The sequence below is a fragment of the Festucalex cinctus genome, chromosome 20, assembly GCF_051991245.1.
Source record: "Festucalex cinctus isolate MCC-2025b chromosome 20, RoL_Fcin_1.0, whole genome shotgun sequence".
In the NCBI taxonomy this organism is placed as follows: domain Eukaryota; kingdom Metazoa; phylum Chordata; class Actinopteri; order Syngnathiformes; family Syngnathidae; genus Festucalex; species Festucalex cinctus.
Window position 1 is genome coordinate 13,747,221 of NC_135430.1, and position 21,097 is coordinate 13,768,317.

At 41.3% G+C, this 21,097-nt stretch overlaps 1 protein-coding gene across 1 annotated transcript; it reads right to left on the bottom strand.

Annotated features, from left to right (window-relative positions):
* Nucleotides 1–195: 195 nt before the first annotated feature.
* Nucleotides 196–19,316, bottom strand: csrnp1b (cysteine-serine-rich nuclear protein 1b). The gene is made up of 5 exons (XM_077509320.1): nucleotides 18,939–19,316; nucleotides 6,859–7,061; nucleotides 4,137–4,396; nucleotides 3,765–4,061; nucleotides 196–3,026 (listed from the first exon to the last, which is right to left on the bottom strand). The coding sequence occupies exons 2-5, from the start codon at nucleotides 7,037–7,039 to the stop codon at nucleotides 2,160–2,162; spliced, it is 1,605 nt and encodes a 534-aa protein (XP_077365446.1). The 5' UTR covers nucleotides 7,040–7,061; nucleotides 18,939–19,316; the 3' UTR covers nucleotides 196–2,159.
* Between the last annotated feature and the right edge of the window lie 1,781 nt (nucleotides 19,317–21,097).

Below are 21,097 nucleotides of genomic sequence, written 5' to 3' on the forward strand. Positions count from 1 at the left end.
TTTTTTTTTTTTTTTTTTTAGCCAAAAGGTGGCGACAGAGTACCGTGAACATAAATTGAGACGGTTTTGTTTCACGATCACGTCCATGCGAAGCAAGACGTCCATCAAAAGTCGCATTAATTGCAAAATAGACAATTTCGACTTATAGTAAAATGTTACCTGCACTTCAGGTTGGAATAAAAAGCAAAACAAGAGTCAAGAGTTTTGAAAACAATTTATTATATCGAGGGACAGGCTGTCAAAATGGCTTGATGATGAAAAGACTGAAGTGAGAGCATGTAGAAAATAAAGCAGCTTTTGTTTGCTCTGCGGGAGCGTTGAAGCAGAAATATGTACATAAACAACGAAGGCCCAAATATTGTATCAAAAAAAGTAAGACACAGTACGATTAATAATTAATATGTGATATCGAAAAACTCACTCTTGCCATTTCTTCATGTTTTTATACAAGAGAACTCCGCACGACATCATCGGATGGATTTTTAAATTAATACAAAAAAGAAGGCAAAAAGCAAATACATTTCCAACTGGCTGCACTTTGAAAAGTGTACAATTATAATCCGGGTTTCAACAAGCAAGGACCTGCATGCATTACGTTGGAAAGCAGGGGTGGCGAAGCGTTGGGAAAATAATGCACGTGTTTACAATTGCAGGTTCCCCAACCCTGCTCGAAAAAGCTGTTGCAGAACAGAAGTGAGATATGTACATCGACTCTCTAGCGCCCCCTGTCACATTAACCATCCCTCACTGTTGGAAAAAAGTATTTTAAAGGCGACATCGCACAGAGACTTACAAATAGTGTTCGGAGTGCAAGTGTGAAATTAAATGCATCAACAAAACGCCCTGGCTCCGCTCCAGTCGTCATGGTAACATAAAGAAGCTTACTCTGCATTTTTTAACAAGACGGAACCTTCCCGCAAAACTGAATGATTTCAAAAAGGCTTTTAAATCTTAATCCTTTGCATAATATGTCTCCTTTAAAACGAGGCAACTTCTTCACTTTGGGGGTTCTAAGCGCACGGTAAAAATGGCATAATATATGCAGTTTTTATTTGGCAGCCTCCTCCCCTTTTCCAAATGGACCTCCAAGGAAAATTCAGAATATAATCCAACGGATATCGCGAACTGCCTGTGAAAAATCCTTCACAGTTCACACCATAAACCATAACATTTATTTATCATAAAGGTTGTCCCCCGATTGAAAATGTTTAATAAAATAGTCAATTTGTCAGTTACATTAGAATTTCTCTTTATGTCAACCTACATAAATTAGTTAGAAAATATTAGTCATTTTCTCTCTCTCTTTTTTTATATGGTTACATTACATAGGCAGAAATACGATAATTGACAAAATTTAATTATTATTTAAGGGAGATTCCACAATTTTCTTGCTTGGCTCCATTTTATTGCCAAAAGAATTAAATAACTGCTGAAATAATAAGTTAGTCAGCAAATAGATATTAAATACTTTTCTGATGGCCATTTTTTCCAATAAGGACTCCTTTAAAAAAATGACAATGAGGACGATTGCACTTGACGGTTGTGAAAGAAATGAAAGCACAGTGCTTCTCGAGTGGAAAATAAATAAGAATCCTTGCAGGAAATAACTTAAAAAAAAAAATAATTGCAAAAGTCTGAGCCAAACTCCATAATTTAACGGTTGAATACGCACCCCCACGACCAAAACGATGCCTTTGAGTACAGATAAAGTGCTGATCGAGCGGGATTTTTCCATTTTTTGTACCATGCGAGCCTCTCGGGAGTCCGCTAGCTTTGCGATTCCACGCAAAAAAAAAATGCGAGACCCCGCCCCCTCGAGTCGGGGACGAGGAGGAAAGGAAAAGGGGTCCGACGGAGGCAAAAACCGTCGTGGCAAAAGAATCCCTGAGGTGCACATTCAGCTGTGTTGTTACGGCTCGTTCCCGTTCTTGGGTTTGGTTGCGAGTTCTCTCGCCGTGTTTTGGAGTCCACGGGCCTTCAATCAAGGCGAGTTGGGACTTCAGGCGAAGGAGGAGATCACAGCTTCCTCCAAATTGGCCACCAAGCGGCCTTCCCAAAATCTTACATCAAAAGTTTTGGCTGAAACTTCAGGAACTGGTCTGTTTGAACTCATCATCCGAAATAGCCCAAACGTTTTGTGAGCGGTGTCCCATCTGGAATCAAACTTTGACAGATTCCATTACAGACAACTTGATGGCTTCCTCCAACATCTGATTGTCCGTAAATGCGGCGGGCGGTTCCGGGACGGACTCGGAGAGTCCGATGAGGGACTCCAGGAGGCAAGTTCCCGGGTCGCCGGACGCCGGCAGGCTCGGCAGCTGGAAGTGGAAAAAGTTGTCCATGTGCTCGTACTCCTTGAGCGAGTTGTAGAGCGAGCTGGGCCCCAGGCAGGGGAAGCCGTCCAAGAACTCCAGATCCGACTCGGACGACAGGCTCAGGTCCATGTTGTAGCTCGCCGAGCGGTCGACGGTGGGCGAGGGCGTGTGCGGGACGCTGCCCCCGTGGAAGAGTCCGTTGGCCTGGTTGGCGTTCTCGTCCAAAAGTTCCGACACGGCCCGATTGTCCAACGGCGCCGCGTTGTCGTCCGCAAAGTCCGCCATGCTGAAGCTGCCGAACGTCTCCGTCGTCGCCTGCCGGGAACACGCGTCCTTATCGGCGGCCTCGTTGAAGCTGAGGATGCGGCTCAGGCCTTTCTCGTCCACGTCCAGCGGAGTGCGCCGGCCGCACGGGCTCCCGCCGCCCTCCGAGTCGTCGCTCTGGGCCGACGAGTCCGACATGTCGCTGCTGCAGCTGTTGTCCCCGGCGGACGCCAGCTCCGAGCTGAAGGGGAAGGGGTGCGCGGGGGCGACCGGGGCCTCCGCCGGCTCCTCGCTGCTCGACTGCTCCTCCAGACGCTTCTCCAGCTCCAGCTTCATGATGGTGTGGATGTAGTGCGTCTGCACCCGCGTGGAGTTGAACTCGATGCGGCCTTCCGTGTTCCCGCAGCCGTCTTTCGTGCAGCCGCACGGGAACGACGAATGGTCCATCTGCCGGAGAAAGAACCCATTACTTGTGTGCAGCTTATTTAGCCTACAATACAGGTAAGCCTACAATTACTTGCCCAACAAATGCCCAAGCAAGTAGACTGCTGATACACGACTTGTCCAACAGAAGCTTGTGTTTACATTACAGAGGCCTTCAGCTAGATAATAGTTGTCCAATAGAAGTCTACCACCACATTGACTTGCCCAACAGAAACCCAAATTTTCATAACCCAAGCCTTCAGTTACAAGACTTATTCAACAAAAAGTCTACCCACTACTTTACTTGCACAACAGAGGACTTACTTGCCCAATAAATGCCTACCATACAAGTAAGCTACCACGACATTATTGCCCAACAGAAGCCTGCATTTACATTACAGAAGTAATAGCCCAACAGAAAGCTTATTTGCCCAACAAAAGAGTACCATGCAAGTAACCTATGGTTACTTGTCCATCAGAAGAATGCAGCTACATCGCTTGTCCAACAGTAACCTGAATTTACAGTACAGAAGCCTTCCGTTTACACGATTTATTTAACTGATTCACTGCCAGCGCAGTAAAATTTTTTGACGTCAATAGCCGTCAATGGCAGTGAATGTGCTAAAGGAATTCCGTGACTCCATGACCTGTATGGTAGAAGCTTGCTTAACAAAAGCCTATTGCTACATACCCAACAGACGAATGTCACATTACTTGCCCAACAAAAGGGTAAATTGTGAAAATTCCCCAAAGTTCTCTCACCTGACACTTGATGCCAGCCAGGCTGCAGCCGCACGTTTCGGGCTCGCAGAAGCCCTGACAGTCGCAGCCGCAACGTTCCCGGGAGATCCTCAGCTCGTGCAGCTGCCTCTTCTCCTCCTTGTCCACCTTCTTGACGCCGGCGGCCCGGAGCAGTGCGTAGCGCCGCTTGGACGGGTACGGCTGCAGGAAAGAGCCCTCCTCCAGGTTGGCGCCGCTCACGTCGACGTCCCGCTCGGGGATGTCGTCCACCGTCAGCCGCTCGGCCTCTTCGCTGTCCTGGGTTCCGTTCTTGGTCAGCTGCACGGAACACGGTCGGTCAGCGGCAAAGCCGAACGCTCTTAACTCAAACCCGGGTCCCGCTTCTTTCCTCACCTTTAATTTAAGAGCCTCCAGCTTCTCTTCCCGGAGCCGGTTGAGCAGTTTCTCCCGGCGTAGCAGCCGCTGCTCGGCGGCAAACTCGGTCAGCGTGTAGGTGCGGCGCGCGCTGTGCCGGGGCGTCATGCCCAGGGTGCACCCGCCTCGGCTGGGCACGCTGGTGAAGCCCTGGCACCGCGGGAAGAAGAAGACCGTCACCTGGTCAAAGGTGACGTTGCTCCGTCGTGCCCGCTTGGATTTCTTGAGGATGGACGTCGCTGCAGAGAGGGAAAAAAAAAAGACAAAACTATTTTTTCCCCCTTCTCTCTGCAAACTACTCTTATTGCTTGCAGTACATCTGTGAGCCACTAGAGGGCGGAATCTCCTTCCAGTTGAATTTACAAGAGCCTAGTAAAAAGGACGCCCCTCTGATTCATTGCCCTGCTCTTTCACAGAGCCTTATCGCGCACCCAATTAACACGGAAACATGAATTGGAGTGCGTTTACATCCTGTAAAAGTGGCCCCCGCCGTGAGAAACAATCTTCTCGGCCTCGTTGCGCCCAATGAAACGTCAACCTTTCGCTGCTCAATCTGGGAAATACATGCTGGAGGGGCGAAAGGGCAATCCCTGCAATCTGACACGATTCCCACAAAAAAACGGTGCCGTCACAGGTCACAGCTCAAAGGTATATGTGAGAACTACTATTAGATGCTTCTTAGAAATTCCACGTCCTCCAACAAGCAGCTTTCTTTTCTTCCCCAACTTTAAAAGTGCCAGTAGAAGGATTCCCCCCTTCACACCCCACTATGGAAATACATGACTACACTCCACATGTGCTGGCCATTATCTTTGACGAGCAAAACTCCTGGCTGGTCTTTTCTGAGCAGCTGTCACCATATTCCTGGAAACAACCGGAATGGTCACACTTGAGGTAAACTCCGCCCATCTTTGAACTCTGGGATGGCCTTTCCTGAACTTTTTTGACAAGAAAGGTCAAAAGGTCTTTTGTGTTGGGCAGTGCTTGTGTTTTTTAGCGGCCCAAGGAAGAAGAAAATAATTAGCCCACTCACCCCAAAACTCTCTGCCATGACTATAAATTATTTTTTTTTCTTCTAGAGAATACAGGGAGCTATACTTCTTGTGCGCACTCTAACAATGACAGCACCATTGCCACCTGCTGTAGTGGATGTGCAATTACACTTTATTCTACTCCGGCTAAATAAATGAATGAATGAATGAATGATCACCAACTTCATGGACCTTATTTACAACTTTTTTTTCCTTTTTAAAAAAATTAAAATAAAATTGTTGAGAAAAAAAAAATAAGAAAATGTTCATATTTAACCTTTTTATATAGGAAAAAATAATTACAACTATTTATTGATGTTTATTGTTATTTTGTATTTTTTTATGTGTGCATTTTTTATTGTTATTCAACTATTTGGAGACTCAATATCATTTGTTAATTTCCAAACATTACAAATTTACGATATTTGTTTGTTTGTTTGTTTTTTTGTACTGACCATTTTAGCATTAAAAAAAATCTGGAAAAGAGAAAAAATGTGCGGTTAAAGGAAATTTAAATCTGCATTTGTAATAGACAATTGTTAAATTACAACTATTTTATTCACATTCTAAATCTAATATTTGTGTGCATTTTTAAATGCAATTATTTGAAAATACTTTTACGAAAAACAAAAAGACAACATAAATGTGTTTTATTATACCAGAGCAGCAGCTGGCGTCAGACCGTAAGTCAGAATTTGGAAATGTTCATATTTAAAAAAAATAAAAAAATAAAAAGTACACTTTTAGTCAGTCCACACGTGTGGATGTCTTTATTTATTTATTATTATTATTTTTATTTTATTTTATTTTTTGCCCTGTATTTGGCACAACTTGCATTCAAGTGGGTTGTTCCTTTATGTCTGTGGGGGGAGAACCAGAGGGTCCCATGGTGGGAACAGTTGAGTGGGCCATCCCTGGAGGCCACTCAATCCCCCTTCTCTAGTCAAACTAATGAGCACCTTTCCCCATATTGTCCACTTCCTCTACAACGCCACGCCAATCTGCTCCCCTGGTTTGCGTTTGCACGCCTTCATTGCTGCGTCCCACGCCCGCCCGGCCCCCCTTTCAGCACCTGTGCTGGGCGGGCGCGCACAACAGCCCGTGTGTTCGCCAGCGTTTTGGCAGGCGGCCAGCGCCGCTCTTCCTGGGAGCCTCGTTTGCCCCTCGTCGCTTATAGCGGCCAGCATGCTTTTTTTTGTTCACATGAAAACAGATTTTGACGGACTGGCATAGAAACGAATGAAAAACTGTCAATAGAGTCGTAGATGACAAGCACAGAGAGGAAAAATGACGACGAAACACTGTTCCAGGCGGCTACAGACAATTTTCCAAATAAAACTTCTTTCAGACTGACGATCAATAGAATGTTTTCCTCTCAGCGTCTCCGTGTGGCCTGGGACCAAATGGCCCGCAGCCAGATTCAGGGTTGTCCTCAAACGGCCTCTCGCCGGACATCCACGCAGACCAAAGCGAGAAGTCGGCGTATGAAGGGATTCAGCCTTTTAGCGCGCTCGAACGCATGAAATAAAAGCGGCGTTTAAGTGTTTCATGGGCTGCCAGCGGATAAAATTCCTTCACCTCCCCTCTCAATTCTTCAGGTTTTTTTTTTTATTACCGGGGCCTCGGCAGAGCCGTAAAGACAGGAAATATTTTCCATCGGCTTGACTCACTGTTGAAATGCGTTGCCGGGGAGCCGGGGTTGCTGGGGGTGGAATCCAGGGTGTCCGAGAAGCAGCTCTCGCCCTCCGAGTCCCAGGCGGAGCAGGCCGACGAGAGCGAGGAGGGCGAGGGCGACGAGTAGCACGGGTCCTCGCCCACCTCCTCGAACTTCCTCTTGAGGAGCCCGCTCATGGCGCTAGCTAGCGTGGACGATCTGCGGGGAGCAGAAAAGTGCCGTCAATAAAGCAGTTGTTTGAACTCTTAACACAAATTAGAGATAATAGATGCGTCTGAGTATTGTTATATGTTCTATTTGTATAAATATTTACGCTAAAGTAAGTTATTTGGCAGTTTAAAATGACTGCAGTAGCGATGCTAATTTCCGTCAGCTCTTCTATGGCATTTCCCATTGTATGTTAGCATTAAGCTAGTTGGGCTGAGTGAGGCTATTTGAAAATACTTCAAATGAACATTTATGGTGAAAATAAACTGCCTTCGCTCAAAAACACTTCACGTTTTGGTTGGGAAGGATACATACAAATATGAGAGAAAACAAAAATGTTTATGCTCCCTTGGCGCTAAAACACAAATTTGTATTTAACATCACTAATTATAAGTTTGGATGAGAAACACTTGGAGGCCATACTTAACATAATCCCCCGTAATTTAGAAGTAAAGCTGTTGCCATTCGCAACCTGGAATGTCGGAACCGTCACATCTACGGATAGACCGATATTCAGCATATTCAGCAAGTTATTTACTGTAGAAAACAATAGGGAGCTATTTACTTGAGTTATACAACTTTTGAAGACATGCTAAGTTAGCCTCTAAGAGATCCCTGAACTAATTCGATTTTTTTTTATTTTTTTTACTTCAATATTTTTACTAACTGTAAATGTTGTTCAGGAAACATTCTTAAAAATAAAAAAAAATTAAGAGCTGGAGTTTTTTTTTTTTTTTTTTTAAAGTTTTTTTTAACTGATGATGCCAATATTTTTCTTTTAGAAAATCGGCATCCATGACTAATAATCGATATCTGCCCTGAAAAAACATATAGGGCTTTGTCAAGTCATATCCTCGTTTCTCCCCGAACCATCAAATGAGGACTACACATTGCAGGGGAGGAGAAAAAAAACAAAAAAAAAACAGCTTCGCACACGCATGCGTTTGTCAATACGAGCTGGCCCATGTGCTTTGCCCATGTGAGTGCACGAGTAGCCCATCTCCAGCTGCCTGCAGCCAGCCAGCCAGCCACAGGAAGTAATCAATCAGCCTCAATTTGCATAAGTCAACAACGAGCAAACCCCTTCAACCCCTTCTTCGCAATCCCATCAACACGCATTGATTAGCAGGAACGCGAGCCCATCTCGGCCCTTCCCGATCAACCGGGCGTTTTCCCCTCGTCTGGCTTTTGAACGCGCTCTCACGTGACGCCGTCGCCAGACAAAGACGATCGGCTTCCTCTCGGAAGATGTCGCGCTACGCCGGCCTCTCCGTACGTGGGTTGGGCGCTCCCGTGAGAGGGACTGCTGCCTCAGCGATAAAAACAATCAATCCATTGAGAGGTGCACACACACAGAAAAAAAAAAAAAAAAAAAAAAAAAAAAAAAAAAAAAAACTTGACGAGGGAACGCCATTTATTCTTTACTCGCAAAAACATTGCCTCAGTTGTTATTGACGTCCAAATGTGCACACTTTTGACTATTGATGAATACACAAGTATAACGGAGCTTATGGTGTTCCACAGGGTTCAATTCTGGGGCCTCTGCTGTTTTCATTCTATCTGGGTTCCATCTTAATATCAAAGGTGTTTTTTTTGTTGTTGTTTTTTAAGTGTGCTATAAATGTAGTTAAATAATGAGATTCATGGTTTGCAATGCCAATTCCAGCTAGCAAAACTAAAAGGAGCACTTCCTGAACTCATTGCGCCTCTTAAATATCATGATCCCAAAGACGTATTTATACGTTTTTTTTATTTGTTATTTTTTAAGGCTAGCGCATACAGAAGCTTTAATCCAGCCTCTGACCTGAAGAGGTTGCTTAAAACAATTGTAGTTATAACGAAAAAGGGCCAGCAGGTGGCAGCAGAGTATAAGAGATCAAATAGGACTATGTTGGAAAAAGTTCAGATGCAGCCTCTTACCTGAAGTTGTCGCTTAAAGCAATGGTAGTTATTACGAAAAAGGGCCAGCAGGTGGTGGCAGAGTACAAGAGATCAACCAGGGCGTTGTTGCAACAACCTGTTTCTCCCACTGTTTTAAACGGATTTGTGAATAATGATAAAACTTAGCGATATTCTAATGCTAATTGTTGCAAAAACGGAAATAGAGAGAAATGTACTTTTTTTTTCCCTGATGAAAGAAGAGACACTAATCTTTCTTTTGGTATGTTCCATGTTTTTATAGCAATACAACACAATATTCTGTGGGCCTTGCAAAATCAGTCCAAATTCAGTTAAGCTGAATGGAGACCGTTTTCAGGAAGAGCAAAATAATTGGATGTGTGTAAAAGGTTATCCTGAGTAATTGTAGAGTGTGTTGAGTTATTTTCATCTGATACAAGGATGCTTTGTTGTGTTAGCATGTGGTGTAAAGGAAAGACTGAAACCTGATAGGCTGACTGACAGGAAGCGAGGGGCGACTTTTACGACGACGTCCATAAAGCCGTCGCTTGCCGATGTCTTCGCTTCGCCTTAATCACTTACAGCTGTTTTAAAACGTTCCGGTGAACATTCCTGTTATTTTTGGTCATGAGGGCATACCTGCTATTTTGCTTATTGTTAAAAAAAAAAAAGTGACTTTCAGTGGATAATTGCGGGGTTAGCATTCTCGCGGCGGCTATTAAGACAAAGCGAATGCCAAGCGAGGCCTGCCGGGAGGCCGGCGGATTCCGAGCGACCTTGGCGCACGCGGGCGGCTCAGCGAGATTCCTCCCCGTGAGTTCCAAGAAGAGTGTGACCTGCATGCCGCCTGCGTCTTATCAGGGTGTGTTATGCAAGTGTCAGCGTTGCGCCTGGTGGGGAGGGTCGCCGTGGGGAGCGCGCAACCAACAGATTTCTAAGGTCAAACAAGCTTTTATATTCACATTTTGTCGACAATTTATGCTGGCTGAGAATCGAACCCAGAACCTTGGAACTGCGAGACAGGTTTATGAATGCTGTCATTATTCAACTATTTTTAGAATCCATTAATCTATCGATGATTCAATCGATTAATCGACTAATTGGATTCATTTTCATTTTGTATTAGAGATTAAAAAAACATTTTTGCCCTAATTACTGTTTTTTTAACCAGGTGATTGGTGTTTATTTCGAACTTCAAATTTTTATAGTGATTTAAAAAAAACAAAAGAGGGATTGATTGACGTTACCGTTTCGTTCTAAAGACGACAGAAATCAGTCAACAATTACTGTTGATATGGTGAAATCAGAGTATTTGAACAACTTTAAATAACAAAAAGTTCCCAATGATTACTCTATTATTAACTCATTTGCTCCCAAAAACATATAAATACGTTCTATTTTAAATGTATTGTGTCCCAAAGACGTACATTCAGAAGGCTTTGATGCAGCCTCATAACTGCAGAGAAGAGGTGAAAAAATGGTAGTAATTACAAAATCGGCCAGCAGGTGGTAGCAGAGTATAAGAGATCAACCAGGGCCATGATGAAAACAAGCCGTTTGCCTACAATTCTAAGCAGATTTGTGAATAAAGATGAAACAGATACAAATATACTTTTTTTTTTTTTTTCCCTGATGAGAGAAGAGACTAAACTTTCTTTTGGTAGGTTCCATGTTTTTATAGCACTACAACACAATATTCTGTGGGCCTTGCAAAATCTAGTAAAGCCATTAGCGAAGGGGGTTGCTTCCGTGCAAATGGGTGCGAGTGAATGAATTAAAACAGTAGTCGATTAACTTGATAATCGATTAATAGCCAATTAATTTTGCCAGCTCTAGTACAAATGATACAAAAAAACGTCAGTCAACCCTCTGACAAGGATAAAGTAGCGAGTCAAGGGCGTGAGCCTGACAACCCTTTTGGGTTTATACGCCGCTCACACGATGAATGAATCACCTTGCGACGAACAAAGGAGACCACCTCCATCCAAAAAAAAAGCCAACCACATGATGCAAACCGGTGCGGAATTAAGAGAAACAAAATAAAAACAGCAAAAACACAAAGCTGTGAGGCGTCCTCCGGGGAGCGCATCGCGCCGGCTAAGCAAAGTCTTTTTAATTAAAAGCTGCAGTGAGCCAGAAGGGAGACAGGAGGAGGAAGAGGAGGAGGAGGAGGAGGAGGAGGAGGAGGAGGAGGAGTGGTGGTGGTGTCAGAAGTGGGTCATTGTCTCTTGACTGCAGCCTACCTGACACATTGATTTGCTAATCCTGTTCAACGGGCAGAAACAATGGCGAGAGGTTAATCCCAGTTTGTGGTCAAAACTCGCACACGAGAAGACAACAAGGCTGGAATGACTTATTTGGACTATAATCATCAAAAAATTAATGATAATAAAGCGCGGCAGGGAAGTCAGATTTGAGCGGGGTGTCCTGAAGGAAACGAGCGCCTGGAGTGTCGGCGCCGCACGTTGGCGGCTCGCCGCTAAATTATGCATCGCTGTCATTCCATCAGTGGCGGGATAAAAAGGGACGAGCACACCCGGGGAAGATAAATCTCCTGGCTCGGGAAGATTTGTCACTAAAAAGGCACCACGCAGATCCAATCGAGAGGCACGCCGCGTCAGTCCTGCCCGATTATCGGCGCGCGAGCGTGACATTAGCGACGCTTATGCTGCCTTTTGTCGGGGGTGGCGAAATCAACGACACCGACATCGAACGGGAGAGTCGTCGACGGAGTTTTAAGTTCGTTTCAAAACGAGGGCGCGATATCAGAGCTGGAATAAAACCGATTGATTCCCAGCAAAATCAGTTGAAAGCGAGATTATCGGAAGTCTCTAATGATTATCCTGATTGATTATCCTGTGGTGTGGTTATTTTGCTCGTCATGGCCGACAATCACAAGAGTGTAAACATGAAATAGATAACGAAAACCAGTTTGAATTGCAATCGTTTTTGAGTTAAAAAAATTTAATTAATTTCTCTCAGAAAAGAACCGATCAAAAAGTTATAAATCTGTATAAATCTGATGATGCTGATTTTAAACGTAATTAATAATGGTTTGGGCTTAAGAGAGCTGTTGCATATAATGACAAAAGCTACCAATACCAATTTTTCATCTTTGATAAATATCTATAAAGGAAATACTGACGAAAAGTGACGATTCTGACAAATTTATCATTATACACCGATTATACGACTACTGAATTGCAACGTGCTCACATTGAATCGAATCGATTCTAATTTCCTCAAACGATTCAAATTCGATTCATAAGAGTTCAGTTCGATTCGATTCATTCACAGCGGTTCAATCTGATAATTAATTATGGCACATCAAATTTTCTTAAATGTCAAAGACAAGGATTCATAAAACCATGAATCGATATTGGACTCGAAAAGGAAAATCGATTCGAGAGATTGATTTTTCGAAACCCAGTCCTACCACCCAAATTTACCATCCTTTAATCGTACCACAGCCCATGCATCGAGATACGTCACGAATCGTCTTTTTATAAGTGAGATGCACACTCCTACCATGCAATATTTAAACCGGTACGCACATACCAATAATCGGCCCAAACTTTGAAATGTTCCACAGTTGTGATGATTATCGACAACAAATATTTTATCGATTTTTTTTTTAACACCCCTAATATTTTGCCGATAATTTGATATTTTCATTATTTTTCATGTACAATTAGTACCTTTTAAAAACACATTTTGCAACTTGCTATTGACTGAAAATGACATCACAAGGGCTCAGGTAACCAATCACAGCTCACCTGTTTTCTAGGTTTGGTCAGTCATGTGACATTCACAATCTGAGCTGTGATTGGTTACCTGAGCCCTTGTGATGTCATTTTCAGTCGACAGCAAGTTGCAAAATGTGTTTTTTAAAGGTACTAATTTTACGTGAAAAATAAAGTATCAAATTAATTACAGACAAAATACTAACTTTTTATTACTATAATGGGCCAAATAAGTGAAGCATCCCTTTAACAAAGTCGCGTGCGCGAGAGCCAAGTCAATCCCGATTGATCCGTCAGACCAACAAGACAGTCGACTTTGCTCCCTTTGTGCTACCTTGCGGTGCACTTTTGTAGCTGATAACGCTAAAGCGTGCGAGCGCACGTGTTTAGTGGCACTAATCTCGGCCGGCCGAGAGCATTTACATGGCAGGCTGACAACCCCGCACGGTCTCTTGTCTGTCTTACTGCCGAAGTGGGTGAGCGCTCATGAAATGTGATAATGATGAAGCCGCGAGTGTGTGTGTGTATATAAACATGTCAAGGCAGGTTGGGACTCAAGGCCTCAGGGCACCGCACCTCTCACTCCGTCACCAGGGAAGACGGGAGCCAAATTCTTCGAAATGACGGGAGGACGGATTCCAACCTTCAGATGCTGAACATTTATGAACAATCTTACAGAGGGTATTAATAATTAGGGCTGGGTTAAAAATATCCATCGATTCGCCTTTTCATATCCCAATATCGATACATAAAACCATGCATCGATATAACGACCCCGCCGATATCGATTTGATTCAAACCATTTCCGATTCAAAATGATTTGATTGACAAATGATTTCTGCTTCAATTTACAGATATGCACAACATTGTCATGATCTACTCCAGTCTGCTTTGCAAGACAAAATGACAAATAGACATTAAAGTGTCTTTTTTTTTTCCCCCCCAAACATTTGTTAATTTTGTATTTTAAGTGCATTTTTCCACAAAAACAGCATGTGGGCTACAACTGCCTTTTCCCCTTCATTTCTAATTTAAATAAAATAGATTTTTGGATATTAACTAATTTGCTCCCAAAGACATATTTATACGTTTTTTGTTTTATGCTAGAGCATACAGAAGGCTTTGATGCAGCCTCTGAACTGAAGAGAACGCTTGAATCTAAGGTAGTTATTACAAAAACGGCCAGCAGGTGACAGCAGAGTATAAAAGATCAACCGGGGCCATGTTGCAAAAAACTTTTCCCCACTGTTTTAAACAGATTTGTGAATAATGATTAAACTTAGCTATATTCTAATGCTAATTGCTGCAAAGCGGAAACATAAAAATATACTTTTTTTCCCCTTCTTTTTGGTAGGTTCCATGTTTTTATAACAAATAGAACACAATATTTCGTGGGCCTTGCAAAATCAGTCAAAATGCAGTAAAACAGCTTGAAGTGAATGAGTTAATATTGATTCGATTAATAAATGAGAATCTCGATTCTTTAATGAATCAATTTTTTGGCACACCCCTATAAAACAGAGTATTAAGTAACTGCAATGGATTCAATTCTTAATGTAAATATTCAGATTTTTTACTAATGCATTAAATTATAGCAAGAACTTTCTACTATTTGCAGCACTGATACTTTTGACTATCTAAAATAGGTGCTGCATGAATTCCTCAAAGGAATTGAAAATCGTTGTGTATCGTGAATCGAATCGAATCGATACCCAGCCCTAGCATTAATTACTGGCAGCAGGGCTTGAACCCCTATCCTCCACACGTCAAGTCGGGCTGACATCATTCTCGTAGTGTGGAACAAAGGAGCGGACGGGCGCTCCTGTTTTGTCCTCCGCCGGCCGCCAGAAACATTCTGCCCCCCCCCCCGTCCTCGAACCGTGGCACCGCTTTCCAAAAAGGAGGTAGTGGGAAAAGGGAGGGAGCATCGCGCAAAGCAAATAAATAATGTCATGTCTCCAAAGCCGCAGGAATTCCAGCTCTGGCAGCGCCGCGCTCTCGCTGTAAAGGAGCTCAATCGAACACAGATGTGAGCTGCGGATTTTTTTCTTTTTTTTTTTTTCCAGGGCTCGGAAAGTCCGACGCGGCACCAGGCGGGGGCGCACCTGACGGGGGAATTAGCTGCACGTGCCGCTCACATGCTGCTTTTAAAGCTGCACAAGGAGGGAGACGGTTCAAGTGTCGGCGCAGATTGGGAAGGAGACGCTCGGTCATCTTTTGTTAAACAATTCAAACGTTGCAGACCACTTTTTCAGACCGATACCAGTATTTGTACTCATGATACATCAAGTTCTTTTGATAAATAAAGTTGCATTTATCACAATGATAGACAATGATTGACCAAAGTGTCAATCTGCCACAGGACAGTGCCACCTACTGCCAAGGAGGACTTCATGGCAAATTTTGTTTTGCCTTAAATATCTGTCAGCTGGTATCGGCAGCCTCGATGAGTACCTGATATCCTAAAATAAGGCCAGTCTCGGCCCAATATGATACCTGGTATCAATACTCACGCCTCTCAATTCAAAATTATCAGCATTTTAAAAATTCTTCCTTTTTGAAGAATTTCTAAATCTCATACAGAAACCTTCCAAATAAATAAAAAAATAGCAATATTTTACAGTCTTTTTAATTCCACAATTATTCAAACAAATTCAAGCAATAAAAAGTTAAATAATCCCCCCCGATTTGTCTCCCAGAAATGAGCACATTTCCTAAATAGGGAAATGTTTAAAAAAAACAACAACAACAACTATAAAAATTAATTTAAATAATTTACAACCCATTTTTTTTAGAACTCACCTAAAGTTTACAATTTCTCAACCAAGTGAAACTTTACAGAATCAAAGAAAAACAAAATTGTAAACTTTTTTTCATAAAAAAATCTATATAATTTATAGGAGGGAAAAACTTTAATTTAATTGTATTTTTTTTGTAATAGAATATTCCCAAATTAATTGACAAATTTAACAAATTCATCTCACAAACAATTCTGATCCAAATTATATTTTTTTGCAACTCGCCGAAAGTTTACAATATATCAACAAAGTGAAACTTTAAAGTATTAAAGAAAAACACAATTTTAAACTTTTTTTTAATAAAAAAAATCTATATAATTATAATTGTCTTATAAATTATAAGACAATTTATATATATTTTATATATATATATATATATTTATATATATTTTTTAAGAGGTTATTCCCAAATTAATTGACAAATTTAACAAATTCATTTCTCAAACAATTGTGATCCAAATTATAGAATATTTAAAAAAAATAAATAAATACAAAAAAAACACCCAATTAAAACGTTTAACCTTTCTTTACATGGCTTTTTAAAAAATAAATAAATAAATAAATAAATAAACTTTTTGAAGAGTTTCAGATTTCTCTTGAGAAAATTCCAAAATTAAAATAAATTCACCATTCCCCAAATTGTAGTCATTTTCAGGGGCGGCTCTAAGATTTTTCTCCCTCCTGGTGCTCAAGGGTGGCTTGAGAAAATAATTTACAAATAGAATTGAGAATATCCAATAAAACTTTAGGGGGCTTAACTGGAGCTAAACATTTGAATTTTTTTTTTTTTTTTAATTACTTAAAATCCCTAATATATCAATCAATTCAAGGAGGTGTCGGTTCTGTTGGGTTCAGAGGTTGAGCTCAAAGTCCGAATGGCAGATGGGAGCTCCCCACTACTGTTATTTTTTTAAGGGGCTCGTTTCAGCCAGCCTCCTTCACAGCACAAAAGAGAAAGAGTCATCCTGCATGAGCGAAACGAAACCAGGCAGCCTCGCTTGAACCCAACGCTGCTACTGCAAACACTCCACGGAAGTGTGTGCTCACTGACATCGTTGTGTGCGTGTACACCAGGAAGAATTCATCAGGCATTCATGACAGTATTCTGGTCTTGAACCAAAGTCAACGAGTAGTGCAACCTGTGGAGGCGCTGTTGAGTCACTCAACTACTTTATACATCCTGATAACTGATTGTGCCTAATGAGCAGATGTGTCAAAAAGTTTATCCTGAGTGATCGGTTAAGTGGGAATCCCCCCAAAAACTTTTAAGAGGCACTTGAGTGGGGAGTGTTTCACATTTTAAAAATTGATAAAGATTTAAAAAAGCAAAAAAAAAACAAAAAAACAAATATGATAACAGCTGTGATGATTGGTGCCATGCAGACACATGATATGGCCAACAGGGAGAAAATTAAAAAAAAATAAAATAAAATAACTTACATTTATCAATTCAAGCCATTACAATTTAAATAAATCCTATTTTATCCCCACAATAATTTGTGACAAATGTCATAAATATTGGAGAGGGAAAAAAAAAATGGCAACAATAAAAACTAATACAAATCATTTACAACCCAAATATATTTTTTAACTCCCCTAAATTAAAAGAATAAATCAATAAAAATTGGACAGACTAAAACGTCAAACAATCAAAGAAAATTATACAAAATCCACAATTTTTTTTTATTTTATTTTATTTTATTTAACCTTTATTTAACCAGGATAGTCCCGTTGAGATTAAGAACCTCTTTTTCAAGGGAGTCCTGGCCAAGAGGCAGCAAAACAGTTTTCATTACAGTTACAAATAAAAGTTTCACTTACAATCACATAAAAATTATATAAAACAGTTACAAATCAATGAGGCCGTCTCAAGTGCTCTTAATCTGGATTTAAAATCGTTCAATGAAACAAGTTCCGTTAGTTTCCAGTCCTTTTGCAACATGTTCCATGCAGAAGGGGCAGAGAAAACAAAAGCCTTTTTCCCCAGCTCAGTGCGGGCAAATGGAACAGAGAGCAACAAAAGATCATTGGAACGCAAAGCATAAGAAGAATTTCTCAATTTAAACCACTCTAATTTTAGAATTTTTAAGTCCTACAGTATGTTCTAAGGAAGCCACTTTTTTTTTTTTTTTATTTCCTAAATTAATGGAGAAATGTAAAAAAATCACCAATATCTCAAATCCTTCCCAACAGATTTAAATTCATGCTAATACTATTAAATCAATTTTTCGACCAAGAAAAAAATTCCAATATTCTCCAACAGATTCAAATCATTCCATAGAAAAATCACCTAAAACGGGCAATCTAGCCACCAAGCCATTCCAACTAATTAAAACGTTCCCATTAAAATGACTTGAACAATTCCACATTTTCCTTGAGAAAATTCTCAAATTAATGGACATATATTCACCATTTCTCAAACATGTTCAAGCCATCCTAACCCAAATGAATAGAGACTTACATCAGAAGAGAGAAAAAAAAGAAAAAAAAAATCTCCCAAAAATCATTTTTTCACCAAATTCAAACAATTCTTAAAAAAAAAATGACTTAAATAATAATAATGTAAAAGGTATATAAAAACTCCCTAGCTGAGTGACTCATGGACCACTTGGGAATTTCCTGGGGGCCCAGCAGTGGCACGCTGACCACAGTTTGAACAACCCTCATCCACATCTCCTTGTCACAATGCAACCAATCCACAAATTGGACCTATACAAACTATTTAACTGGGCATTCCTTGGGGGGCGAAAAAAATGGAGAAAGTGGGGCGTGTGTGTGGTGGGAGTAAAAGCACAAGGAATGGAAGCTGTGTCAGTAAACAAAGGATCATTCTCCTCCCGTGTGTGTGTGTCATTCCAGAAAGCATGATTTCCAAAAATGATCCGGATGAGGTCGCGCTAGAGACGCTTTTTTAAAAAAGTGCTCACCAGTCAGTCAGCACACACACACACACACAAACACAATGAGGCTACAAACTAAGACAGAATCCACATTTAAAAGAAAAGGGGGAAAAAAACACGAGTGGGTTTCACGTGAAATCAAACGCGATGACGAATGTAAACACGCGATGTTGCGAATAAAGCGGAATTAGTGGAAGGTGAAGAAACAATGAAAACGAGGCAAAGTGGGGTGTCTTGAAATGCATTTTTTTTTTTTTATGGCAGGAATCACGCGGGGTTGTGGGTCGTGTGCAGGTGACTGTCGGGGTGACAGCGGCGGTGTCAGCTCTCGTAGTGCCTTGCGCGTGGGCACAAATAACGCATAACTTACGCCTCATTTCAGGTGATTATTACGCCTATGCGAGCTCACTGATTGATTGCTTGATTGAGTTCACCTGTGACGCTTAAACAAAAAAGAAACCTCAAACGCTCGTCTACTACTAAAAATTTAAATCCACGTTCCGTACAGTACAATAGAAGAGTACTCACCAGCAAGTGTCCGACTGTCCGATCAGCATGAGTGGCAAATGACAGGATTAATCCGAATGAACGCGCGAGGAACCGTGAAGCGGATCGTGGCTGCCGGTTGACTCTCTGATCGCCCCACACCGACACGAAGCTCTCGCCCGGGGCCGGCTATTGTCTGCCTGCGTGCGGCTCGAGCGCGTCCTCTTGTCTGGAGCACAGCGGCGACTAGCTCGGGCTTTTTTTTTCCCTCCTTCTCTCTCTCTCTCGCTCGCTCGCTCCCTCGTCAGTGGAAAACTCCCTCCCGGCGTGTGGCCGTGACGCAGGCCGTGACACACACCAGAGGAGGCGGCCCACGCTGCTTCCTGCCTCCGCCTCTTCCTCGTCCTGCGTGACTGGATTACGCGCAGCAGCTTGCAGGGGGAACAGAAGGTTGACATCATTGGCTGAGGTCGAGATCGAGAATAAGGGGGGAGTGTTGGTCACTTCGACAATAAGTCATGATTGCAGTTAAGGCACCAGAATCATCGCAGGGGACTTTTTTTGTTGTTGTTTAAAATTTTAATATAGCGGCAGCACAGTGTATAATTAGTGGTTATCATAATTGCCTTGTGGTTCTTCGGTTCTGAGTTTGAACCCATTGAAAGTAGATGACAGAATAGAGGGAATCCTCTGTAGAAACACATTTTAAAAATTCGACTAGAATTTTGGAGATACCTTTTTTTTTTTAAAAATAAAAAACTAAACAAAACGTTGGTACAAGTATCCACTATGATTACATTTTTTAATTAAACATATGAATATTGCAATTAAAAAAATAAAGCTATTTTATGCAACTTTTTGGATGAAAATATGACTGATTTCTGCGGAGAAAAATAGGACTTTATTGTTGCAATTACAACTTTTTTCTTGGAAAAAAAAAATCAAGCTATTGTACGATTACAACTTTTTTCTTGAAAAAAAAAATATACAACTCATAAGATTTCAACTTTTTTCTTAAAAAAGAAAAGACAATCATATGATTGTTTTTCTTGGGAAAAAAAAATGTTCTTGGAAAAATGCATCTATTTGTATGACTGACTACATTTTCTTGAAAAAAAGAACTTCAAAAAAATACAACTATTGTACGATTACAACTTTTTACTTGGAAAAAAATACAACTCATGTAAGATTCCAACTTATTTAAAAAAACAACACTTATACGATTACATCGTTTTTCTTGGAAAAAAAAATCTACTGTATGACTACATTTTCTTGAAAAGAAATACGACTCTTGTAAGAACTTTAAAAAATATATTGTACATTACAACTTTTTTTCTTGACAAATATACAAACAACTATTGCATAATTTCATCTTTTTACAAAAAAGACTTTTATTACAACTTTTTTTGTATGGGGAAAAAATGAGCTGATCGTTGTAGGACAACTTTTTGCTCGGAAAAATAGGACATTATATTGCACAATTAGATATTTCCCCCCCCCAAAAAATTCTTCTCATAGAAATCACTACTTTGTACAATTATATTATTCCCTGCGAAACGTACGACTCAACTGTTGCACGAACTGTTTTTTTTTTTTTTCTGAAAAAGGACTTCCGCTGGGTTCTGTGTGAACATTCTTCTGTTTCAGACTTAATTTCATAAAGTTGTGCTGGTAAGTGTTGACTTTCATCACCTGTGAAGTGTGACGTAAGCCGTGTTGCAATAACGTGTGACTCAACTCATTTCCAATGCAACAAAGACACTGAGAGTCATCAACTTTTACTATAACGAGGAATGGGCGTGCTTCTGTAGATTTTTCCCAAAAACCCGACAGTATGACAAGACAGCAAGAATTTCAAAGTACTGTAGTAGCATAAAATTGAATTATATACAAAGTGCAATTATTTCCAAGTAGCTTTCGGGATGTTTTCGGCTGTCCGACTTCATTTAATGTTCCGAGTCATTGATGGGAATGCGTGCAACGTTTCTCCACACACACCCTTCCCTTCTTGTGTATTTACAAATCCGGCACCCCTGGCGACTTTGCTTTCATTCCCAGTTGGCCCCGAATGCAGCAGCGGCAGCGGGTTCCGCCAAAGTCAACACAGGTGCTCCGCTTCTGAAACTTGTCTACATAGAGTTATGTTAATTGTCTTGCTGCTAATGGGTGGCGGGGGGCTTTTCTCACACACTTGATGAGCT